The sequence below is a fragment of the Peromyscus californicus genome, unplaced genomic scaffold (genome assembly GCF_007827085.1).
Source record: "Peromyscus californicus insignis strain IS unplaced genomic scaffold, ASM782708v3 Scaffold_18__1_contigs__length_77618521, whole genome shotgun sequence".
Taxonomy (NCBI): Eukaryota; Metazoa; Chordata; class Mammalia; order Rodentia; family Cricetidae; genus Peromyscus; species Peromyscus californicus.
In genome coordinates, this window is record NW_026294480.1 from 27,730,091 (window position 1) to 27,756,520 (window position 26,430).

Here is a 26,430-nt window from a genome sequence, read left to right on the forward strand (position 1 = left end):
TAAGGTTAAATGTTATGCAACTATAAAAATGGACTTAAAAAATTGTGTTCTATTTTTTTTATTCTGTATTTATCTCTGAGAGAGATGACTCAGCAGTTAAAAGCATACCCTCTGCATCCAGAGGACTGGAGTTCAATTCCTAGCACCCACATGGCAGCTAATAACTGTCTGTCAACTCCAGTTCCAGGGGATCCAAACCTTCTTTTGGCCTCCATAGGCACTGCACACACAAGGTGCATAGACATAATACAGGCAAAACTGTGGAATATTCCTTCACACTATGTGAATATATGTCACTGTGATTGGTTTAATAAAGAAACTGACTGACCAACAGCTAGAAAGGATAAGGTTAGGGGAGAGCCGAACAGAGAATGCTGGGAAGAAGAAAAGCAGAGTCAGAGAAGTCACCAGCTAGATGGGTAGGAAGCAAAACATGCCAGAGAGGTAAATGCCACAAGCCTTGGAGCAGCATATAGATTAATAGAAATGGGTTAATTTAAGTTGTAAGGGCTAGTTACAAATAAGCCTGAGCTATTGGCTGAGCATTTATAATTAATATTAAGACTCTAAGTGGTTATTCAAGAGTGGCTGCTGGCACAGGAAAACTCCACCTATATGAAACACCCATAAAATAAAAGTAAATAAATCTTTTTAAAATGTAGAGTTCACAATATAGCATACTGGAAATGGTCATTCTTTAACTATATTACCAATCAGGATTTATATTTATTATTTCAACAGATGGAATGAGTCACAAGTCTAGGAAGGCTTCACTCGCCTTGCTGATTCCTTTTATTCTGACTTTCCTGAGATATCTCACTTGTCATTATGTAGTGTCTTAGTTAGGATTTTATTGCTGTGAAGAGACACCATGACCATGGCAACTCTTAAAAAGGAAAACACTTAATTGGGGCTGGCTTACAGTTCAGAGGTTTAGTCCATTATTGTCACGGTAGGAAGCATGGTGGCTGGCAGGCAGACATGGTGCTGGAGAAGGAGCTGAGAGCTGTACATCTTGATCTGCAGATAGGAGAAGGAGACCTCAAAGCCTGTCCTCACAATGACACACTTCCTCCAACAAGGCCACACCTAGATAAGAACCCAGTTTATCACTTGCCTTCCAGTCAAATCCTATCACCAGGCTTTCTCTTGTTTTAACTAAAAGCATGCTCATCTGTGGGAAGGTCATTCTTCCTTGGCCTGAAGAAATGCTGCTCTATCCACATGACCTGGCACACCTGCTTGTCTCTGGGCATGTTATTTGGAAGACTATTCTGAGTGGATTTCATATAATTTTTCAAACTTGGTGTTAAAGATAACACAACATTTATCTTCTCATCATACCTTTCTCAATCCCCCCCCCATTGAAAAGAATAGCAAATATACATTGCCCAAGTAGTCAGTGTGAAAGAGCAGTTTTGTTGTTGTTGTTGTTTGATAAGATCATCTTGCAGCCCATATTGGCCTTGAACTCATAATTCTTGTGCTTGAGCCTCCTGGCATTATAGGCATAGCCCACTACAACTGCTTAAGAAAGACAAACTTTATTTTTAAAAGTTTGCATTGGCTAGAATCCAAAAAAGCATTGTGAATACAAAGATGATTCCTATGGGAGACATTTCTAATTAATTATCATTGCTCTTAAGATTTTGGAATTCTGTTTATTCCAGATCATTTTCATTTTTCTGGTGATATTAGGATATGTTTATCTCTTTTCTCTGTGAATACACTTCCAGTTACTTCTTTCACAATTGCTATTAACCTTGAAGCTAGAGATTTATTTATATTGTATGTTAATGTATATACGGTGTGTGGGGGAGAATTCTCAACTTGGTTCTTTCTTACCGAATTGGTTTCTAACACAACAAAAGAGGCACATGCACTTGACCTAGCATGTGGTTTTTCTCTTGCCAAAAGCTGCGTTCTCTTTGGTTAATTACAAATTACACATTGAAGATTTTGAGATTTATGAAAGAGGACCTGTGAGGTTAGTCTATCCTCAAAACCTTATTCCCTATCTCCTATTCCATTGTATCCATTCCTTTGCCTGGCTTGGATCTAAATTTTAGGATCTTCAAGATCTTCTAACTCAACACTCTCATTTTGTAGGAAGAAGCCGAGTCATGGGGCCAATAGCAGGAATAATAGCAGGCATTAAGGAAGCATTTGCAAAATGCTGCTCACTGTACACAGTGGTTGATGAGGATGACCTCCTTTAGTCCTAACTGCATTAGGCAGGCATTCACATTAACCTGCCTTTATGGAGAAGTCATTTAAATACCACTTATTTAGGGTTACATGGTTCACAGGCAGAGGAGCTTTGACTCTACTGCAAGGTGACAAGTTTACCAGATGTTTTCTTCGAGCTACTGAATTGCTGCGTAGATGTTAGGTCCTTAGAGTGGTGTGAGTTTACTGTATATCTTTATTTCAAATTGAACTTAGAAAGTGTGGTGGTTTGAATAGGAATGGCCCCCATAAACTCTTGTGTTTGAATGCTTGGCCCATTGAAAGTGGCACTATTAGGAGGTTTTGGCCTTGTTGGAGGGGGTGTGGCCTTGTTGGAGGAAGTGTGTCACTTTGGAGGCGGGCTTTGAGGTCTTATAGGCCCAAGCTAGGCCTAGTGTTGCAGTCACTTTTGCTGCCTACAGATCAAGATGTGGAACTCTAAGCTCCTTCTTCAGGACCATATCTACCCACATGCCACATGACAATAATTGACTAAACCTCTGAAACTCTAAGCCAACCCCTATTAAATGCTTTTCTTTATAAGAGTTGCCGTGGTCATGGTGTCTCTTCACAGCAAATGGAAACCCTAACTAAGATGGAAAGCAAGTTCACATCCTCCAGCTGAGGATACTTTAGCCTTCTTTTTTGTCTTTTTTGAGAATCCTGATGCATGCCCTCTTATACCAACAGATCACAGCAAACCAGGAACCCAGCACAACACACTGATGACTTGTTTACTATCTGTCAGTGTAGAGAGACTGAAGAAGACACTACAGTCCAGAAAGAAGGGATGGCTCTTCCAAAACAGCAATTAGCTCAGTCCCAGGAGAAAGTTGGTCAGCTCGTTAAGGAAAAAATGGTAAAGCAAACAAAATATTTACTGGGTTTGGGCTGCCATTTAAAAGTGTGTACACAATATGAGATAGCCTGCCTTGACTGCAGAATGAAGCATGTGAGGAATCCATTGTGTGTTGTAACTTGAAAAAAATATAGCAGAGCACAGTTGGGGAGCTAGTCTACCCTCCAGTTCTCTGTCCATTTTGGTGTGTGTTCCTCACAAGAGGGCTCATGCTTTTATCTTTTAACCAAGCTTATAACTAAAAAATTCAGTGTTTGCCACATTCAGTTGCTTTTTGGTTAGCCTGACCTTAAAAAGTCTCTTATCCCCTATATCAAGGTTTCAAAATGATCCTTGGGTAAGAAGAGGCAGGAGGTCAGGAACAGTAGTAGTCAAGCAGACAGGTGATATAGGAAGGATGTCATGGCCACAGTAGACTCAGCCATAAACCAAAGGGCAGAAAGCCATGGAGGTGAGCATCCATGAAGGTACATGCATTTCTAAAGCTGAGTCAAGGACTTGGGAATTCTGATTTCTGAACAGGTGTATAAACAAAAGAATTCAAAATCTAGGATCCTGAGATAGCAGCACGTTGACTTTCCTTATTAGGACACAGCCACCAGACTGCTCCCAGATTTATCAACAGAGAGGTTCACACACTGACTCTGGCCATTCACGGTCAAAAGATGATTCTAAAGTACATGTGAGGAAAGCAGGAAGAGGGCTCAGGGAAAGCTGAGAAGGACCTTTGCAGCAACCAATGTTGATATCTCTCTAATGGATGTCTGCAAATCTACCTTTGCAAGCTGTCCAGAGAACTTCAGTGGACAACTGTCACAACCTGGATCTTCCTCAGTTCACACATGCATTCTGGAAATATCATTCTATAAGCAAAAAGGTACCATCTTCCACACAGTGAAAGTGTGCTGCTTTGCTTTCTGTTGCTTTAATAAGCACCATAACCAAAAGCAACTTGGAGAGGAAAGGGTTTATTTGCCTTACACTTGTAGGCAACAGTCCATCACTGAGGGAAGTCAAGGCAGGAACTCACGCAGGGGCACAGGCAGAAACTATGGAGAAAAGACACTTTCTCGCTTGCTCTTTCTGGCTTGTGCTCAGCTAGCTTTCTTATAAAGCCCAGACCCACCTACCTATGACTTTTCTGCCCACAAAAAGGGTCAGAGCCCTCCTGCACCAATCAGCAGTCAAGAAAATGCTCTGTAGACATGCACAAGAGGCCAGCCTCATCTGAGCAGTTCCTCACTCGAGAGTCACTCTTCTTGGGTGACTCTAGGCTTGTGTCAAGTTGACAATAGACTAAGCAGCATAGCAAGTAGAGGTTTTAAGGTTTGAAACTTTGTCCAGTTCAGATAATGGAAATATTTATATCTTGGGAGTTAAAAGTCACTCAGTCCAATAATCACAGCCCTGAAGGACAGTATACTACTGTAAACAACAGTGGTGGAATGGCTTAAGCCCATTCTAGTTGTCTCTTCTTCCCTAGGACAAGGAGTATAGGAGGGGTACATACTGTTAAGGGCCAGCCAGTCCAACTCAGAGCTCTGGACTCCTCCTTCTGACAGTTTTCCTGGTACTTGGTTATATACTCAAAACAGAACTTAATGTTTACTATGGTTAGCCTATGATGAACTCTCCAAAATGCTGACTGGATATTTTTAAAGCATTGGGAAATGCGGGCCTTGCATCATAAGGAGGTGAAGTACCTGGCTAAGATAGGAAATGTAGGAGTTGGGAGGAGGTAGTCTGTGGACCCATATGAAGTGTTACTGTATTTTAAGTGGGATATAATTAGATGACTTAACAAATTTGGATCATGTGAACATGAACTAATTCTCTTCTTTCAATAACTCTTTGAGGTGCGTGGCACAGGCTTCCAAATTTCAGGAAGGGAAGCTGGGGTTTGGGTGACCTTCCCCAAACAGCAACGTAGTCAGCAGACATCACAGCAGGGTTGGAACTTCAGCTTTTGAGTCCTTAAAGTGCTGTTTTCACTTGACCTGGAAATTGACATCCAGAGCTGATGACCACTGTCACCACTGGATGACGATGTAAAGTCACTGGAATGCATGACAACACAAATGTGTAGTTTGTGATTTTCTAGAGCTCTCTGGAAAGCTCATCCCATTACTCTATCTTTATCCTTATCACAAGAGATGGTCCATTCATTGGATGCTGCAAATATACCTCCTCTGTGCACAGTCCTATAACAGTGAATGAGAGGGATAACCCCTCCCTTCTGGTTTCTTTTGAGACAGATTCTCACTCTATAGCTCTGGCTGTCCTGGCACTCACTCTGTAATCCAGGCTGGCCCCTAACTCACAGAGATCTACCCACCTCTGCCTCCTGAGTGCCGAGACTAAAGGTGTGCGTCATCACACCCCGCAGGAATAAACTTCTTAAGGAAGTTATAGTCTATTTGGGAAGGCAGATAGTAAACCAGCCAACAGCAGTATCAGATGGAAGCACCATGAATCCAAGATAAACCAGGTAAGGAATCGTGAGCGGCTGTTTCAGAAAGGTAGCCCAGAACAGCCTCCGAGGTGACCACAATGAAAGTGAGTGAGAGTACTCAAAAGAGCATCTCAGGCAGGGGAGCCCACAGTGGACGCCCACTTGCCCGATTCAGGGTCAGCTGGGCAGTATGCTTGTAGCAGTGAGACAAAGATGAAAACAGAGAGGGCTAGAAAAACGGAGGAGGTGATCAGCGTAGGGTCATACTGAGCAGAGCCGTGTAGGCTATGGTGAGGACTTTGGATTTCATTAAAAATAAAAAGGATGATTGATATATACAGGCCAGTAACATAAGCTAATTATACTTTTAAAAGATTGTTGTCACATGAAATGTTTAAAAGCATTTAAGCTTATAATAACTATAATAAACTACTTGCTTGCCATTGGAGGATGCTCATGAATGAACTTGTTATTCTGAAAGTGGGTAGGCAAAGAGAAAGGATGATCGTGTATCCTGCCCTTTCATTACAAACTGTACCAGTACAGTGGGTAGCCAAAAAAGTAGATGGCAGAACTTTCTGGCTTTAATGTATTACTCTTGGTGATTGTGTGTATGTGCACCCGTGCATGCATCACAGTGCATACAGTGATCAGAGGACAACTTTGTAGAATCAGTTCTCTTTCTACCTTTACATGGGATCCAGGGATTGAACCTGAGATCACTAGGCTTGCAGTTTTTTTTTTTTTTTTTTTTTTTTTGGTTTTTTCGAGACAGGGTTTCTCTGTGTAGCTTTGTGCCTTTCCTGGAACTCACTTTGTAGCCCAGGCTGGCCTCGAACTCACAGAGATCCGCCGGCCTCTGCCTCCCGAGTGCTGGGATTAAAGGCGTGCGCCACCACCGCCCGGCTTTTTTTTTTTTTTTTTTTTTTTTTTTGGGCTTGCAGTTTTAAAAGGCAGCAAGTGCCTTAATCTACTCAGCCACCTCACCAGCCCTGAGGAATTTCATTTCAGGGAAGTATGCTAGCTACCATATGAGGGAGCTGTGATGGAGAATGTGAGCTAGCATCAGGAAACAAGACAAGCAAATATTAACTTCTAATAGAAGAGCATACCATACTTACAAAGTAGTTGTGCTTAAAAGTTTTTGTTTGTTTGGGATTTTTGTTTGTTTGTTTCCTTTTTTTTAAAGATAACCTGGTCATGGTAGCATTCAACACTCAAGAGGCAGAGGCAGGAGGATCATAAGTTTAAGGCCAGCCTAGCTATATAGTAAGACTCTGTCTCAAAACACAAAACAACAATAAAAGTCCTCAAAAACTTCAAAATATTGGGTTTATGACACTATTTGATATTAAAAAATCACTGCTGATGTTTTGGTAATAATGATTTTGTGGTTACTTTTAATCTCATATCTTTTAGAGCTACCCATGAGATATTAATATATGAAATAATATAGATTTTCTTCAATGTATTAGAAGGTGAAGTCATGGAGCATATACTTGAGTAGGAGTGACAATGACAATAAACAGGAAACCAAGGAAGCCACGTGATCACTTTCTCTGTGTTATAAAAGTTTCCCATGACGAAGTGCCCTGGAAAAGCTCTTTGGCTATGAGATAAAAGACGGAGTGTGGAGGACAAGAGCGGCACAAATTAGGAGGGTGTACTGTCTGTCCAGCCACATAACGATGGGGGTGCATGAGAGTGAGGAACTCAAAGTGGAAATGAGAAGAGCTTGGTTTTAGGATGTATGTATAAGGCGGAGCCAACCAGACTCAGTGTGATGAGAAAGAATGACCAAGAAAAGATACCAGGCCAGTGCAGTCCTAACCTCTAGTGAGGGACACCAGACTTTCTTCCTTCCCTAAAAATGACTTTTTCCCTCTCTGCAGAATACCAAAGCAAACAAGGAGCTGATTCGGTGTTTCATCCTTTCTCGGATTATTTTTGGGGAAGAACATTGGAAATGTGCACAGGCTTTAGCCAACCTGGCTTACGGTTACCTGACACTGAGAGGTACTTTGTTCCCCCAGCCAGGTCTTGGTGGGCCAGCCTATGAGGCCAAACTGAGCCATCCCTTGGGAGCTGAGATGACTGGGAGGGCCCCTACTTAGCTCCATGCCACAGTTCATCGAGAGAAGGGGGAGAGTCCATGGGCACAGGAGACAGTGTACCTTAGTAATAAAGATGATAGTGGTGGTGACAGAAGTTACTGAATGTTCACTATGTGCCACGGTTGAGGAAGGAGGAAGGAAAGGGAGACCAGCTGGAGCCACTGCCAAGACAAGGAAGATGTAAAGTACCGGTAAGCCACTAGCCACGTGGCAAAGTATAGATTAATAGAAATGGATTAATTTAAGTTGTAAGAACAGTTAGCAAGAAGCCTGCCACGGCCATACAGTTTGAAACCAATATAAGTCTCTGTGTTTACTTGGTCGGGTCTGAGTGGTTGTGGGACTGGCGGGTGGCAGAGATTTGTCCTGACTGTGGGCCAGGCAGGAAAACATTAACAACACAAGGTAGTGTTTTTTAGTCTTCATAAATCCCTCAAAGGGCTACATGTGTTAGCTTGTGGAGAAGACACTGAGGCACAGTGAGAATGAATAGGGCAATAGGAAGCTGATACTCTAAAGAAAACACTCAGCTCTGGGGGAAGGCAGACCCAGTAGTTTTCTGGTACAGGGGTACAAGCTGGAATCTGTAGTTGGTTGTTTTTACTCTTTTCTCTTTGGGGGCCCATGACCCAGATCCCAAATAAATCACACACAGAGGCTTATTCTTTCTTATAAATGCCCAGACTTAGATTGGCTTATTTCTAGTCAGTTTTTCTTAACTTAAATTATCCCATCTACCTTTTGCCTCTGGGTTTTTACCTTTCTGTGTATCTTTTCTTTCCTTGTTATTCCATGTCTGGCTGTGTGGCTGGGTGCCTGGCCCCTTCTTTTCTCACTCCTTGGTCTCTCTTGCTTCCCATCCCTCTTTTTCTCCTTCTATTTATTCTCTCTGCCTGCCAGCTCCTCCTATCTTTCCTCCTGCCTTGCTATTGGCCATTCAGCTCTTTATTAGACCATCAGGTGTGTTAGACAGGCACACAGCTAGACACGCAGCTTCACAGAGTTAAACACATGCAACATAAAAGAATACAACACAGCTTTGCATCATTAAAACAAATGTTCCTCAGCATAAACAAATTTAACACATCTTAAAATAATATTCCATAATGGGAGTCCATTTGTTGAAAATGGAACCCGAGTAAAAGCTCAGAGTTCAGAACTTTTCAGTAAGGGCTCAATAAATATCTTCAACAGTTGGAGGAATTTCTGGAACAAGGGTGAGTGGACACGGAGAAGGGAGTATTCTATACAAAATGCCTTATAAATCAGAACATCGTAGGCTCTCTTCAGACCCAAATGGTGAGAGTCCTTACCGAAGGACAAATAAGACTTCCCTCCCCATGGTGCTTGTGGTCATGACGTTCATCTAGCAACAGAAAGCAAACTAGACTAGTTGGCAGCTGAAAAGTAGGTCCGCAGCTAGGAAAACATGAGTTTGGGCATGGTCAGTACAGAGTACCAAGTTGAAGCCATAGGTTTGGACAAGTTTGATCGGAAAAAGTCTGTAAAAAGAGGAGGAAGGAGGACAGAGAACATAAGAGCAGAAAGCAGGAGTGTTAGGAATGGGCAGCAGGAGAGGAAGCAGGAAAAAAGTGGAAGGGCTGTGTCGTGGGTTAAGGGAGGACACAAGGTCTCGAAAAGAAGTGTGGTCTCGTCTCAGCAGTTGATAGTCAGAGATCAAATAAAGTCAAGGCTGGAGACCCGGTAGAGTTGGCAGTTGGGTCCCTGTTATGGATGAAAACTCTGTCTGGGCCCTGGGAAAGTCAGGATTCACAGTCACTACCCAAAACCTGTTGACTGGACTTCAGACTTGAGGAGAGGGACAGTATGAAGTGAAAAGGAAGATTTGTCTGAACTTAGCATAAGGCCAGAGGCTGCTTTTTATGGTGTGGGTAGAAGATAACCATGGTCAGGCTATACAAGAAGCTTGTCTCACGTCCCATTGCCCACTAACTAACCTTTACCTTTCTAATTCTATTGAAAGCTGAGTCAAAATAAGTAAGGAGGTAACCCCACAAAAGATGGTGTCAACAACCTTTTCTGTGAAATTCACAGATGTTCCTGTTACGTGAGTAGGAAACCACATTTTGGATAAGAGGTTAGAAGAGACAAATTCTGTGAAAGGGAGTGTTTGTTTGTTTGTTTGTTTGTTTCCAGATGGGAAAATGTTTTAGTTAGAAAGAAGTACCTAGACTTGAAACACGAGTCCCTCACCCGCAACCTAGGGTTTTCTAGGCTACACTGATTATGGCATTTCTTGGAGAATAGCTTGGTGCAGGTCTCCCCAACTTAATCCTTTCTAGTGTCTGGCCCATGGACTAGAACAACAAGGTTTTCAATGCCATAGACCTTTGAGAGGGATAAAGGACTCTCTGAGTTCTACTTACTTCTGTTGCTGCTAATCCTGTAACTGCTTCTAAAATGGACAGTGGACAGAATATATGAACCAGCCTGCTGTGGGGAAGGAGGGAACATCCATGTGTGTCTTCATGCCTGGCTGCACATGTGCATGTCTTAGAGACATCAGACCTCCTTTCTTCATTCCCCTTCCCACATTGGAACATGGGTATCAAGCCCAAAGGCTGATTTTTCTCAATAAGCAGTCCTTCCGTAACCATTTTATGATGTATTTATACATGCAAAAAAAAAAAAAAAAACATCAGGAAGAGCACACTGGGACTATCATGTGCAGGCACCCTCAAAGAACTTAGAACCTCTTGTGTGAAGTGAGCTACCTGGAGACCTATGATAGCAGATGTTTAAGGTCTGAGTTCTGTAATTGATTTAAATAAATGCCCTTGGAAAGGTTGGTAGATGGTGTGTGTGTGTGTGTGTGTGTGTGTGTGTGTGTGTGTGTGTGTGTGTGTGTGTGTTTGTTTGTATGTGTCCATGCACATTCAAGAAAGACTAAGAAATTAATAGGATGTGGTTGGTAGAAGAAAACATGGTATGGAAAGTTAGAGTCTAATGAAAGACCAGGGCAGAGGTGAAGGCTTAAGGAAGCAATGTGCAGTATCTGTTTAGACAGCAAGGAGATACCCTATGTAGCCATGATTTGGACTAGGAAGATGAACTTGGAAATGGGGCTGTGCTGGGCAGATAACAGCATGGCTTTTAAACATTGCCAAGGGCCTTGAACTGATACAATAGGCAAGAAAGGCTGCTGGAGGTTTTCCAGCAAGCTGCTGAAAATATCAAAGTATCCCTTTAGCAAAACTAATCTCTCAACAATAGTTGAATGGAAGCAACTGAGTTATCTGGATCTAATACTAAAGCTAAACCTAGATAAATACGTAAAAAAGTAAGGATTCAGGGATCTAGGAAGAAAAGACCATTTTAGAACCAAGTCTCACTTCCAGGAATCTTTCCTAAATACACGCTTACAACGTATGGATAAAGCTATTTTTTGAAGATTGGTTATGGTACTGAAAGATTAGAAGAAACAACGAAGAATCTGTCAACGGAGAGCAAGCACATACACACAAAGAGAGAAGGACTTGAGGAGCATGAAGGACCTCTGTGTACTGTCAGGGGGCTGTCTGAGTGCGTCTGTAGGCAAAAGGGAATCACAGTGAAGGGCAGCATTAGTGTTTACTTCTTGCGTAAGTAAGAGGGGAATAGACAAAGAGTATGCAAGATAGAAAAGTATGATAGAGAGTGCTTTCAATGACAGTAAACCAGGTTGGAAATGAGGCTTCAATGTTTGCTGTTCCATATGACTTTAACTTTTCTTTCTTTCCTTTATTTTCTTGTAAGATGTTGTATTATGTAGCCCAAGCTGGCCAAACTTACTATGTAGCTGAGGATGATGTTGGACTCCTGATCCTCCTGTCTCCACCTCCCAAGTGCTGGCTCGATTTTAGCTTTTCAATCATAGAAATAAATAATCTGTCCTAAAATGATCGTTGCACAGGAGGGTGCAGCAGCACAGGTGTGTGACCTACAGCAGCCAGGAAGCTGGAGCAGCAGTAGGATCACAAGCTAGAAACCAAACCACAGAGCAAGTTCAAGGCCAGCCTGGGCTACGTGACACTTGTTTTCTCTACCCACCCCAGAAGAAAAGGTAAATTCCCAAAGGTGATTTTGACCCCAAACATGCCATTTTCATTGATGAATAGATCATGACAGGAGAACTGGAATTATTGAGTGGAAGGTGTTTTGTTATTGTTTGCTTGTTTGTGAGACAGGGTCTCACTATATAGCCCCGTCTAGCCTCAGACTCACAGAAATCTGCCTGCCTCTCACTGCTGGTATTGAAGTCGTACACTACCAGGCCTGGCTGGGTGCAGGCTTTGATGTGTTGATTTTGAATTGCAATAGAGAAACCTACTATTATCTTACTTGGTGCTAGAAACCTGGGAACAAAATGTGAGGATGGAGAAAGGAAATCATAAGCATGAGGACCACTGGAGACTAAGACTTGACAGGAGACATGGATGTGACAAGCACTTGAAGCTAGCTAGGGTTGCAATTACAGGAGTTCCTCGGATTTCCGAAATGTGAAGAGAAGAGGAATATGCAGAAAGACTTGAAGAAGGGCATGGCAATGAGTGGGAACCTTGGGAAAGACTTACTTAGCGAAGAATCGGTTAGGAAGGATCAAGTAAATAAGGGTATTTGGTGCTGCAGCAAAGTGGACAGTAAGAAATTGTGATTTGATGTATTTGGTAGGTCTTTGGAAACCTCAGAACGGTTACTCTACAGTGGCTGCAGGAGAAGACAGTTTCCAGAGTTAAGTTCAAGGAACAGGGATGGATGATTACACAGTACATTCTCTTGTTTTGGTTTAGTTTGATTGGTTTTGAGACAGTGCTTCATTTTGTAGACCAGGAAATGCTCAACCCTATAATTTTTCTGTCTAAGCCTTCTGAGTGCTGAAATTACAGGTGTGTGCCACCATGCCTAGCTGGACTACATGCTGTACATAATAGATATTGAAAGATAGGAAGGGTGATAGGAAGGATAGCTAAAAATGTCAAAAAAAAGACATATTGTTTTACAAAAGAAAGAGATACAATAATATTTCAGGCAGAGAAAAAGGAGCAAATTGGAAAAGAGTATTGGAAATGTCTTAGTTAGGGTTTCTATTGCTGTGAAGACACACCATGACCATGTGACTCTTATAAAGGAAAGCATTTAATTGGGGTTTGCTTACAGTGTCACTGGTTTAGTGTATTGTCATCATGGCAGAGAACATGATGGCATGCAGGCAGGAATGTTGCTGGAGGAGCAACTGAGAGTTTCCACCCTGATCCATAGGCAGCAGGAAAAGAGAGACACTGGGACCAGCTTGGGCATTTGAAAGCCCAAAGTCCAACCCCAGTGACACACTTCCTCCAGGAAGACCACAGCTACTCCAATAAGGCCTTATCTTTTAACCCCTCTTCAGTGTGCACTCCTTGGTGACCAAGCATTCAAATATGAGCCTATGGAGGTCTTTCTTATTCATACCACCACAGGAAGCATTTTTTTAAATGGAGTAGCTAGTATGGTGACGCATGCCTGTCCTCCCAGCACTTGGGAGACCAGGACAAGGGAATCATTAGATCAAAGTCATTCTGGGCTACATAACGAAACCCTATTCAATCAGTGAGTGGACTAATGAGTGGGATGGGGTCCAGGAGGGAGCATGAAACCTTGGTAGAGCAGAAGGTGTAGGTGGTTGTTGCTTGGTGAGGTAAAGTTAAGGATGCCGGGAGTGGAACTCTGTTTCCAGCTGCCCTGAGGGGTAATTCTAAAGAGCTTGATGACACGGCAGCAAAGAAAGGGCAGGCAGAGACACCAGGGTCGTCTGACGCATAACGATGAACTGTTTCCAAGTACACCGGAAGGAGCAGATGGTATGTGGACAGGCAGTTTCCTGCTAGTTAGCTTGTTATTAATGAGATAGTAAATTAATCAGTCAGCTTGTTGTAATTGGAAACTGTCCAGATATTCATGCTCTATTGTAAGTGCTACAAAAGCAGAAAAAGTAAAAGTCATGAGTCCCGTTTTCTCTAATGAGAAAAAAAAAAAAACTGGTACAGAGAAAACTGAGGATGATTTAAAACAAAGCCAAACATAACAACAAACAAACAAACAAAACCCTCCCACAGATGATCTAGCCTGCAGGAAGCCCAACTCCAGCTTAAAGTGAGATTGCATTTGAGAGAGTCTTTGCAGAGCCATGAAAAATGCTCCAAGTGGAGATAGATACAAGAAATTACTCAATAAGAGAAACTGGCTCTGGGAACAGCAGTGGTTAACGTGCATCCAGACTCTATTCTAGTACCACCTAATCCTTTCTCATGCATTAAATTTACCCTGGAGACCACAATAAGATGGAAGGTGTTTTCATGAGCATCTCTTAGGAAGAGAAATCTTGAGGCACAGGTCAACTAAATAGTTTGTTCAAGGCCACATGAATAGTAGTATGTGGCTATGCCAGGACTTATTTCTAGGAAATCTGACCATTGACCTTGGTCTCTTGTTCCATAATAACTTCTTTTTTGGTTTTTCGAGACAGGGTTTCTCTGTGTAGCTTTGCAACTTTCCTGGAACTCACTTTGTAGACCAGGCTGGCTTCGAACTCACAGAGATTCACCTGCCTCTGCCTCTGCCTCCTGAGTGCTGGGATTAAAGGCCTGTGCCACCACCGCCCGGCCCATAATAACTTCTTAAACATAAAAGATGACCAGTGGTGACTGCTTTCAAGTGACAATAGTGACCTCAGAAGACTGGGTCACTCTGAACAGATTTCCTCTGGCCTGAGTCATGTTAAGAGACATCAGAGGCCATGCATGGTGACACACCTTTAATCCCAGCTCCCAGGGTCAGAGACAGTCAGATCCCTGAGTTCGAGGCCAGCCTGGTCTACAGAGTGAGTCAGGACAGCTAGGGCCACATGGAGAAACCCTGTTTCAAGAAACCCAAGTGGGGAGAGTAGAGAAACACAGACAGACAGACAGCAGGCAGACAGACAGACAGATACACACACAGAGAGAGAGAGAGAGAGAGAGAGAGAGAGAGAGAGAGAGAGAGAGAGCAGAGATATCAGAGACTAACTGCCCACACTAAAACAAAATGATTAATATGTTTCTAGACAAATTTGAATCCATTTGACAATTCATCAGCACTTACCTGTTATCACTGACTCAGGCTTCTGCAGGCTTTGATGCTACTTTGATTTTTACCTGATTTATGCATCTTAAGTGCAAGGTAGTAAGGGTGGTGATGCCCCTGGCATGGAAGGACAGAGAAAAGAAAATGATTGAGCAACCACTGGGGTTGAAGACATGGAAATTAGAGTTGTCTGATGATGCACCTGTGACACCCTTCATAGAAAGACCCAGTAGAAAGTCTCATGTATATGCATAGGTGCAGAGTTTTCTTTTCTTTTTTACACGAAAGGAAGTATTTTTCAATTAAAAAATGCAAATTCATTTCAAAGTGGCACTGATAGTGACTTCAGGGGACATTTTATCATGCACTCTCTTAAATAGTGTGTGCCATAAAAATAATTGATATCAGAAAATGGGAAACTGCATAGATACTTCGGACACACACAGAGTGCTTTCATACTTGCCAAGGTTGGAAAACATTTCTCTAGAGCTGTGGTTTTCCAAAGTCTTAAGACTTAGTTCCCCTTCCACTGAAAGTGCTTGGGCACTTTCCATTTCTGTCGTTTATTACAAAGCCCGTTCAGCAGTATTTATATACGTAATACGACAAAGAGTTATAAGACAGGAGAAAAGAATAGGCTCAAAACAGCACCGAAGTGTGGGTCCCCCAACACATGATGACATCTCGCGTGCCCACAGGAGTACATGCACCCCACCTAGGCCGGGAAGACTGTGAAAGCAGCACTTTCCCCCTTCAGTGCTTACTTTGAAGTGTGGGAATCCCAAACCCTGCTCGGTCTCTTTAAGCCCCACTGGTTTTCAGTGCAGTGTTTTCACTGGGGACATAGAAGTGTGGAGACGACTGTATAGCTGGCTGGCAGATAAACCTGCTGGAAGACAGTTCCTCTCAGAGATGTCACAGCAAGCCAGGCACCACCAGAGCATGGGAGGCAGGCCTGTGAAGCCCTGGGGATGCTTCAGAGCAGGTTTCTTTGTGGTGGTTGTTTCACTTCCAACCTACCCATCCAGGAAGGTTATGCTGCTGTGGGGATGTTGAGTAACTCCTCCATGTTCACCCTTCTTCCTCCTAGGGAACCAGGGAGACAACTGAGTTGTGTTGCTACACTCCCAAGTATCCATGTGGTTTTGGAAAACAACCCATTTGATCAAAAGACTTTCTCGGTTTCCTATTTTAATGACTTGGGTTTTAGACACCAGCACCAGCTTCTAATGTCTCACTTTCAGAGTTGACCAGTTGATGCGCCTGAGAAGTGAGATGCAGTCACCTCACCTTAGTGTCTGCTTTGTTTTGAATGTGTCCTCTCTAAAAATCTAGGTGTCAGCAAGGTGAAAGTATCAAGAAGTGGAGCTGATCTAATTGTCGACAAGAGATGATTGGACCAGGAGTGTTCCATCTCCAAGAATGAGGTTATGGCCTCAGTAAAACAGGCCATAAGCCATCCTCCCATGTGAATACAGCGAGAAAGGCATACCTACCTGTAGATGTCATGCTCTTAGACTTCCCAAGCTCTAGGACTTTGAAAAAATAAACTTTTGCTCTTTCTAAGTTATCCAGTCTCAGATGGTCTGTTATGGGAACACAAGAAGGCCCACCTCCGAGACTACATCATACAGACCCAGTGCACAGTTTGTACATCTTTAAGTTCAAACTTCACTTTTAGTCTAACGGGTCCATTTCTTATCTTTCCTAACACTTTTGTTTTCATGTCCTCAGGATTTACTCAAATGCAAACTCCTCTGTTAATCAAAATCCAACCCACTCTTCAAGACCAAGATTAGCCCATAAAAATAAATGGATTTTGCTAACTCTGGCCAGGCATAGTGATGCATGCCTTTGATCCCAGCAGAGGCAGGCGGATCTCTGTGAGTCTGTGGTCAGCCTGGTCTACATCATGAGTTCCAGGATAGTCAGAGCTCTAAAGTGAGACCCTGTCCCAGAAATACAACTTTTACTAACTCTATTTCTCCAGGTGTGGGCCTCAGACACCCCGGATTAACATCACCCAGGGGAGTTGTTATCAGTTTGAATGTTAGGTCACCCTTGGAGACCTTATTGCTGTTTTAACTGTGTATCTTGTTTCTCGCCTCTGTGCTTGTAAACCGGTAACTACTGGAAGCTGAAAGCAAGGCCCTGCATAGGGCAGTGTGAGAGCTGCACGAGTCTGCTAACTTAGAACCAAGCCCTCTCTTTACAGAGCCCACTTCTCCCTTCAGCTAAGCTCTTCAGGGACTAGTTGGATTCAGGATCAGGTTTAGAGGCGCTCCACAGAAGGCTTTGTGCCTTTCATTGTTGTGACTCAATGAGAAGGCCCTGCACATTGAGAACATGGGAGGGCTGCAGGTACCAACGGCCACTCCTTCCAAACATCCCCTGCTGAAAATTGAGTTGAACCTGTGCTGTGAAAGCATGCTCCAAGGCCAAAGGCAAAGTGGAATTTTTTAGGCACAAGCCAGTGGTGTGAAGCAAGAATTAGGGGCACAGGAGGCCTACTTGGCAGGAGTGAGCATGTTCACCGGCCCTAGATGCCTTCAGAGAGGGCCGCAAGTAAGCACTCCTTCTTGATTTCATTAGAATGGAAGAGAACAGGACGGTATCCAGCCCTTCAATTTTCCTATGAAGAAAAGGGAAAGATATGAGTTAGAGTTGATGATGAGGCGGTAGTCCAATAGACGGTGTTCTCAAGTCTGTCTTCTACCTCTGTTAACTGGACAAATAGCTTGGATACATTCTCAGGAACATCAGATTTTTTTTTTTTTTTTTTTTTTTTTTTTAGAAAACAAGAGGAAACCCCCACCAGTTCTAGCTGGGACTTGGCATTCCCTGAGTCTTCCTAGTGAGGGGCCCCACTGCACTTATAAATTGGATTCTTGTGTGTGTGTGTGACCAATTAGTATGACCAGCTTCATCTTGGATTGGACAAAAAGAACCCTCAGATGGAAGTAATTACATTCCTAAACCCTTGTATTTATAGAATGTATTTTCCAGAAAGCTGAAAGCTGGCCCTATTTGTCTCCGTGTGCTTGGTTAGGGGCAGTTTTCATAATGAGTATCATTTGCCATTTGGAGGATGGAGACGCTTTGCTAGTTGAAAAGGTCACATGCGTTTGCAGCAGAATGTCGAAGGGGTTACTCAGCTCCCACCCCTGTCAGTTACTGATTTCTAAACTGAGATCCACAGACCAATGCCAGGGAGGCTGCATAAAGATCATCTGTGGGTTCAAAACAGAACTTCCTGAATCTGTTCTTTTAGAGATTCCAGCTTCCTAGGCCTAGGTTAGATGCAGGGATCTGTGCTGTATAAACACTCCAAATACTGTGATTCACTAGATTTAGGAACCATACCTGACAACCACACTGTCTACCTTCTGCTCTTTCAGGAATGCCTTTGACTGGAACATGCCTTATGTAATGTCTTTTTTTGTGTGTGTGACACCCCCTAATTTCTTTGACACCTCTCTAACCTTCCCCAGGCCTCCCAGCTCAGGCTAAGAAACATGCTGTGTCGGCCAGGAACACACTGCTGACCTGGAAGCAAAACACAACCTCAGACAAGGAGAAAAAGGAAATCCTGGGAGCTCTGGTCATGCTCTACTATACTCTGGGAATAGCTTGGCTCCTCCAAAAACGATATCCTTTCTTTCCCAAGTGGATCTGGTGATGAAGGTTACAGGCTGCATGCCAGATGGGAGGAAGGAAGGCGGAAGTGGTTCCTATGAGCTGTGTTCCAGCATCTAGGCCCTCCATAAGGTGTTTGTCCACCCAAAGAGGTACGTATTTTATTTTTGCGTTTGTTCCTATAAGGCCCGAGTTGAGCCATGGAAGGGATCTCGCTAGCCACACACCCCATAGCCAATTGGAATGTTCTAAATCTGGTAGGCCTTCCATGGAACACTCAAAGTTAATATTCCCAGTGTATATGTAAGTGGCAGTAGTGGTAGCAGTGTAAGACTGGAGAGAGTGAGTGGTAATTTAAAGTGCACTTTAGCAAACTAGCCCCCTATCCATAGTAATTCTCTGGGGGAGCTTTAAGAAGAAGTGCTAAATGGCTTCTTCCCTGGGAATTTTGATTTTTTTTTTACTAGGTCTAGGGTAATTCTGTTCCTTGAACTGGTTGAAAGACACAAGTAACTATAATGTATAGCAGAACCCACTGGTTTAATGGGTGCTTGATCATCTAATGCTTTTTTTTTAAATGCTGTTAAGAATATTGCCTGTGAAAACAAGCCACACAAATGGACCACTGATGAAGTTCTCCCTATCTCCAGAAAAGAAGCCGGGTATATGACTGTATCACATGACATACTCAGCTTATAAAGGGGTTGGGAGTTATGTCAGCTTACAGTTATAGAAGTTCTAGTTCAAGATCTGCTGGACCCTCTGCTCTTGGGCCTGTAGCAAGGCAGAGCATCATGTCAGGAGTGCCAAGTGAAGGAGAACCGCTTCCCTTAGAGCCAGGGAGGAGACGAGAAAGAGGAAGACGCTGGACTCCCACTGTGCTTATCAAGGGCGTCCCCTCCCCTTCCCCTGTAACCAGACCCCACCTCATCAAGGTTCCACCATCTCCCAAGTGTCATGATAATACGCAAGCTCTTGATACGCAGACCGCAGACCTTTCAGGACACCAGGGAGCAAAGTGATATCAACGTCTATCCCCAAGAAATGTGTGATTTTGATCTTTGTAGTCTCCCCACTTGGAAGGTGTCAAGAGAAGTAGAGTTCCTGAGTAATCGTGAGCATTCTGAGCTCAGAAGCTCCCATCTCTCCCCCTCTACATACCTTCCTCTCTATGGGGTCTGTCAGTTTGCTATATCTGATATGTGGTCTTCTGCTGTTACATCCTTAGTGGGGAGCAATTAAAATTCGGGAAATGGAAGGATGTTTGGGAATTAAGGGGATTTTCTTTTCTGCTATTTGCCTCTGGCCCCAAACCTGCTTTTCTTGGATTTTATAAATGAACCAAAAAGTCCCTTTCAGCATAATTAGTTCCTCTCGTTTCCCATTGCTATGAAACAATTTGGTAAAAATGAATAACTGTTGTCGGGCAGTCGATGTCTCTAAAGGAAATCTAGTATAATTTACAGTTTCCGTTTCTTCCTGCAGACACTCACCACTCCAGACCTGGATTCAGGCAGCCACCACAGGAAATCCATGGCCTTGTTCTTTTCCAGAGAATTCTCCCTTCTTGATGACACACACTGGAGGATTGAAAACACAGTTAAATAGCTGTTTTCAAACAACTGCTTGGTTTTCCCAAGGGCCCCATTGGTTAGCTTATAGACTGCTGTCCCTATACAATGGCTGTTAGTGTACCTGGCATTTCCCTTGACTGACTCACTGGCAAACAGGCCTATGTCCACCTGCAGAAAGCGGATAGAAACATGAAGGAATTGAAAGACTTAAACAATGGAGGTGCTGGGGGAAGCCAAGTCTCAGAGAAAGACCTAACCGTTGCTTTGGGCAGGTAAGATCAAGCCATAAAGAAGCAGAAGCTTTTATGAGTGAGGTCTGGGTTGTTTTTTCCTGTTCTTTGACCTAATAAAAGGGGGAATATGTTCGGAGTAAAAAGCCCAGAGCTCAACTGATAATAAAAGAGGTCCTATTTGTCAAGTGTGGGTTCTGTGAGTTCACTGTGCACTGCCACCCTTAATCCTCACAGCCACCATTGAGGTGGGCAGTATGACTGTGGTTTCCTCAGAGAGCCAGGAGACTGAGCTGAGGTTAAGCAATTGGTCGAAGGCAGTGGTTCTCACCTGTGGGTCGTGACCCCCTTGGGGTCACAAAACATATATCCTGCATGTCAGCTATTTACATTATAATTCTTGACAGTAGCAAAATTACAGTTGTGAAGTAACAACAAAATAATCTCATGGTCTGGGGTCACCATGACATGAGGAACTGTATGAAAGAGTGGCAGCTTTCGGAAGGCTGGGAGCCGCTGCTCCAAGGTGACTTAGCTTGTTCCACATTGCATCTGTGATCTGAATTCATCTCTCTTTGCCCGTCATTATTGTAGCTCTCTTGCAGTTACTTTGGGATGGACTTGTCTTTCTGAGTTGCCTCTTTCTTTTGTCATAGAGTGTGGGTCTTAATAGATAAGGAAAGAGCACTTAAGATGGCTGATTGGAGACTGTCAGAGCTATGGGCAGACGTACGTTTTTAAGGAAAGCTCTGTTCTGTGGAGAAACAAAGTCGACAGGATTTGTTTAAGTCAGAACAAGACTTAAAACTGTTGAGAGTTGAGTTAAGGATCCTTTGAGAATCCAGTATTTAGAAAGGAGATAATCTGATGGGCCCATCAGATTATCAGGAGAGAGAAATAATGAAAGTTTACTGTTCCCCAGATTTTTCAAATATCTTCACATCCTTGAAAGAAATCTCTTTCCAAAAGCTCTAAGCTCTTGGCACAGTAGGGCAGATGACTAAATGGTAAGTACACGAAACATCACATCTGCCTCCTCTAAACAGCCATGAATCTAGAAGCCAAATGGGACATGGTGGGGACATGTTGGAATGTTCAGAACAAAATCAGACTATTGACTCAAGTCTATAGGGCCATAGTTAGAGTCTGGTGAATGTCTCCTGCTGTCACAGAGGGCAGTACTTAAAGGTTTTCCGCCTTATGTGAAACAAAGCCATGTCCCCTTTTCTCCATCTATTCTAGTGTTTATGTTACTCATTCATACCACAGTCTTTGAGTATCTGTTTTGTGTGGGTACTAAGTGTTAGAATGCTTACTAGGAATAACACATACCACACTCTGCTCTGAGTGCTTGGAAACTGTATTTCATTCAGTCCTTGCCATAACCTATGAGGGTAGACATTCTTAATTTTTTTTTTTTTTTTTTTTTTTGGTTTTTTGAGACAGGGTTTCTCTGTGTAGCTTTGCGCCTTTCCTGGAACTCACTTTGGAGACCAGGCTGGCCTCGAACTCACAGAGATTCACCTGCCTCTGCCTCCCGAGTGCTGGGATTAAAGGCATGCGACACCACTGCCCACATTCTTAATATTTTTATTTTACAGATAAGAAAATAAGGCACAGGAAGATTAACTCAAGGGGACAGAATGAGTTGAAGATCTCGGCTTATCATTGAAACATCTGAATTCATAGCCTATTTTCTGCATCATCCCGTTATATTTGATATGTATCAACTATGTAGTAAAGACAGATATCTAGTAATGCCTTTTTCCATTGAAGAGTAGAGACACTAAAGGCAAGATTGTCCAGGCCAAACAACTTGCTAACATCTTCCTCAAAGCTCTTGATGGGAGCCATTCTTAATGTCTGAAGAACAAGAGAAATATTTTTGATCAAGAGAAACACATGTCTGGTTGATAGAAGAGATTATTGTTACAAAGAATGATTAGACATTCTAATCTAGTGCTTATGCCCTTGGCCATGCACACTCATGTTCAGGGCAAGATGAATCTGTCAGAAAGGCTAGCTTACAGACTTTTTGCTCTCTTCAGGTACAAGTCACAAATAGGCAGCCCTGAGTTCTTTTTTATTGAGTCAAACTCAACTCTGTTGCCTAGGCTGTTCCCAAGTTTACAGGAATCCTCCTGCTTCTGCCTCATGAGTACTGGAATATGGTTGTGGGCCATCATATTTAGCCTAGAGTTTTGGGGGCTCACAAACCCAGAAGCTTTAAGTCCTAAGACTGGGAATTTTATGATTTTAGAAGCCAGAAATCTGTAGTTCTTGTTGCTGCAGCAGAGATGTATTTCTCTGGGTTTTGAGTCCTGTCACCCACCCTACAGTAGGTGGTATGGCATGTCCTGAGTCTCAGGAGTCAGGCTCTTCACATTTTAAACATTGATAACTCTCTAGATCTTTGCTTGAGGGTCTTGCAGTACCAGCTTTCAGAGCCTCTTACCTTCTACAATCTTAGCTCTCCAGTTCTGAAACCTAGCTGTGCTCTCTGGAACTCGTTAGACATCTTTTTTTTTTTTTTTGGTGATAGACAGTCTCAGGCTGAGTGTTACAGGGTCTTAGTGTCTTCTGTTAGAGCGATAAAGACTACAGGTGGGCAATAAAAGATAATTCTGGAGAAGCCTCTGTTGGCGTCTAGTTTTGCAGCTCAAGATGTTGCCCTACTGAGAAGCCTCCAGACTGACCTGAAGAAAACGTGAAAATATGTCTGTTTGTGAGCCAGAAGAGGTGCATGGCATGCTTGTGCACAGCTTCTAATCCCATAGTCACAGCCTCACATGTACATGACTGCTAGTTCTACCAGTTATCAGTCTTACATATAAACCAATCATATGTATTACACATGTGTGGCATGTAAGCATGTCAATCACAAGCTTTTTTGCTGAGTCCTTAGGGCTTGTGCTTTGTCCCACCTTCACTGATATTACACGATCCACAGTCTGTGTTTATGAGTAAGTTACCCCATCTTATGAATTCTGGGTGACATTTTTTATTTGCATTTTTATAAAAATTGTATCAGAATAAAATATCCTCCTGGGTTAAGCAAATGGTGGTAGTCTGTGGGATCTTGTGGGCAAAATTCAGGATAATGGGAGTTTATTTAAAGCAACGCTAGGTTTTGAGCCAAACATCCAGATGATTTGTCTATGAAGACAAATTCTTCTTGGAATTAATTCCTTATGTGTCTGCAAAGTAAGTGACCTCTGTGTGACTTTCCACCTCCTTTTTCTTTTCTTGTAGAGCCTCCTTGGCCATGCACAGGATGAACCTAGCTCTGGCATACTTTGAAAAGGCGATTGGCAACATCATCATGGCCAAGGGTCATGGCACATCCGAACTGATTAGTCTGTATGAAGAAATCGCTCAGATTGAGCAGCTGAGGAAGAACCATGTGCAGGCCATCCAGTATTTGCATCAGGTTGGTTCTTTGGCAAGGTGGTCTTGTTCGGATCCAGACCCAGTTGCTTCTCATAACAAGGAGTTAAGATTGGTCCCTTTAACCCTAGCACCCTAATGGGCAGAATTGGTTCTATGTTGTCTTAGTTAGGGTTTTTTATTGCTATGAAGAGACACTATGACCATGGCAACTCTTATAAGGAAAACATTTAATTGAGGGGGCTCACTGAAGTTTCAGAGGTTCAGTTTATTATCATCATGGTGGGGATCATGGCAGCAGGCAAGCAGATGTGGTGCAGGGGCAATAGTTGAGAGTCCTACATCTTACAGGCAACAGAAAGTTGACTGATTCACTGGGCGGTATCTGAGCATATGAAACCTCTAAGTCTGCCCCCTACAGTGACACACTTCCTCCAACAAGGCCATACCCACCCCAACAAAGCCATACCTCCTAATAGTGTCACTCCCTAAGAGATTATGGGGGCCATTCAAACTACATTCAAACTACCACACATGTTAACCTTGACTTTCTTCCAGCTCCAAAAAAGAGCCTCAAACCTAAAAAAAAAAAAAAAAAAAAAAAAACAACAAAAAAAACCTGACCAGAGGCCCCTGACTCTAGTCAACATATATTATGTTCTGTGACCTGATTGGGAAATAACACAGCCCCTCCTAGGTCTCTCGTCTCTGTCAGTGCTGGGAGGAAACCAAGCTTGAGCCTACCCCAAGAGGAAAAACTCATAGGGGCAGCTGAACTTGACTTGAAGACCAAAAGGAAAGACTGGCGAGACAGCTCGTGACCAAAATTTGATCCCTAGAACCCATGGGAAAGTGGAAGGAAACAGCAGATTCCACAGAATAGCCCTCTGAGTTCCACATGTGTCTGTACATGTAGATGTGCATACATAAGCAAATAATAACAGAAGTAATAATAAATAATTTTTAATGTTTGGCCCATAGAGAATAGCACTATTAGGTGGTCTTGTTGGAGTAGGTGTGGCCTTGTTGAAGGAAGTATATCACTGTGGAGGTGGGCTTGGAGGTCTCATATATGCTCAAGCCACACACAATGTGACAGTTCACTTCCTGTTGCCTGTGGACCAAGATATAGAGCTCTCAGTTCCTTCTCTAGCAACGTGTCTGCCTATACGCCACCACGCTTCCCACAATGACAGCAATGGGCTAGACCTCTGAACTGTAAGCCAACCCCAATTAGATGTTTTCTTTTATAAGAGCTGTCATGGTCATGGTGTCTCTTTACAGCAAAAGAATCCCTGACTAAGACAGGACTCTTATTTGAAAACCCATAGTATTTTGTTATAATATGTCAGATGCCCTTTAAGTTCATTGCGGCTGCTTTTATTTCCAAATCTAAAGTTAAACAAGTGAAAGTGTAACTCACATAGAGGTAACTAATTAACAAATACTCAGGGCAAACCAAAACAAAGGAAGAAATATTGAGCCTATGTTATAAATACCATTTAAGGCACTTCCATTTAAAAATGTGCTTAAATAGTTAGTTAAATTCACCTTTCTCTCTTCTGAATAAAATGCTGCAGTACGGTCAGAAATCTGCTTTTGCCACAGATATACTGACATGCTGGATTTTGTACATGGGGAAAGTAGTGGCACAGCCCCACAGTCTTATGTCAAAAGCCATGGACAATTTGACAACCTAAGATTATAAATACTAGGCAATGGAGAGAAGCATTAAAGGATCTGCTTTGGTGCCAGAGTTACCGCCAGAGAAAGACAAGAGTTTTGAATTTAAAGCTCTTTTAACACTGTGGTCAAGCCAGGTAGTAGTGGCACATGCCTTTGATCCCAGCACTCGGGAGACCAAGGTAGGCAAATCTCTGAGTTTGAGACCAGCCTGGCTATATAGGAAGTTCCAGGACAGCCAGGACTACACAGAGAAACCCTGTCTTGAAAAACCAAAAACCAAACAAACAAAAAAACTGGTCAAATTAGAATGAAGAAAGTAATGAGCATCAATGTTTATAGCAACACCAAAAAATAAGTTAAAATTTATAGAATGTTTTTATCAAGTGCACTTGAGTATGTATTTCATTTAACCCACAAAGACCTTAAAAGTAGGTATCATTATTTTATCTCATTTTTAAGGATCAGAAACGTGAAGCACAGAGTTATAGCCGATTCAGCTGAAGTTATATGGCTAACAAGTGGCAAAGTAGAAATTTGTTTTTTTTTTTTTTTTTTTTTTTTTTTTTTTTTTTGGTTTTCCGAGACAGGGTTTCTCTGTGTAGCTTTGCGCCTTTCCTGGAACTCACTTGGTAGCCCAGGCTGGCCTCGAACTCACAGAGATCCGCCTGCCTCTGCCTCCCGAGTGCTGGGATTAAAGGCGTGCGCCACCACCGCCCGGCCAAAGTAGAAATTTGAACCCAGAAAATCTGACCCAGGAGCTTCTAGTTAAAGGAACAGTACGCACACTTTGCATTGCCTGGCTTCATGGTGGGTGGGTGATGATAATCCCTTTAGCTCTTTGAGATAGTTACAAGTTGGCGGGTGGACCGTTATGCATAGGTGAGTCTGTCCTTGCTGGTAGCTATGGGTCAGCTGATTTCACTCTTCTTTTCTCCTAAGTGACATACTTTCCATTTAAATACAGATAGTTAGTAAAACCACTAATAATTATTATTTTACACTTCTCTAATGGTTACTGAATGCCAGGTGATATTATAAACACTTTACATACATTAATCTATTTAACACTTACAGCAACTGTTTGTGACAAATTCTATTTTTATCATCTTTTTCTCCTATATTTGAAGAAGTTAAGGGACTATCCTCTATCACGGTGTTAGCT

The 26,430-nt window shown here is 42.7% G+C and overlaps 2 protein-coding genes across 7 annotated transcripts in view; one reads left to right on the forward strand and one right to left on the reverse strand.

The window, feature by feature from the left end:
• Positions 1-758: 758 nt before the first annotated feature.
• The window catches only part of Rad1 (RAD1 checkpoint DNA exonuclease), a 73,178-nt gene continuing 47,506 nt past the window's right edge, over positions 759-26,430 (reverse strand). For 2 of the 6 annotated variants that reach the window (XM_052743130.1, XM_052743133.1), the window contains 2 exons: positions 19,885-19,971; positions 17,195-17,387 (listed from right to left, as the gene is read on the reverse strand). In XM_052743130.1, coding sequence (XP_052599090.1) covers positions 17,246-17,387; positions 19,885-19,971 — 229 coding nt within the window. In that variant the 3' untranslated portion in view covers positions 17,195-17,245. Of the gene's footprint in view, positions 1,021-14,773; positions 14,873-15,519; positions 15,842-17,194; positions 19,972-26,430 lie in introns of those variants that run through there. The other 4 variants (XR_008219447.1, XR_008219446.1, XR_008219445.1 and 1 more) reach the window with 4 other exon arrangements.
• Positions 1,007-26,430, forward strand: part of Ttc23l (tetratricopeptide repeat domain 23 like) — a 46,175-nt gene continuing 20,751 nt past the window's right edge. The window contains exons 1-5 of the mRNA XM_052743135.1: positions 1,007-3,088; positions 7,433-7,556; positions 18,247-18,403; positions 20,112-20,237; positions 23,448-23,625. Coding sequence (XP_052599095.1) covers positions 2,900-3,088; positions 7,433-7,556; positions 18,247-18,403; positions 20,112-20,237; positions 23,448-23,625 — 774 coding nt within the window. The 5' untranslated portion in view covers positions 1,007-2,899. The remainder of the gene's footprint in view (positions 3,089-7,432; positions 7,557-18,246; positions 18,404-20,111; positions 20,238-23,447; positions 23,626-26,430) is intronic.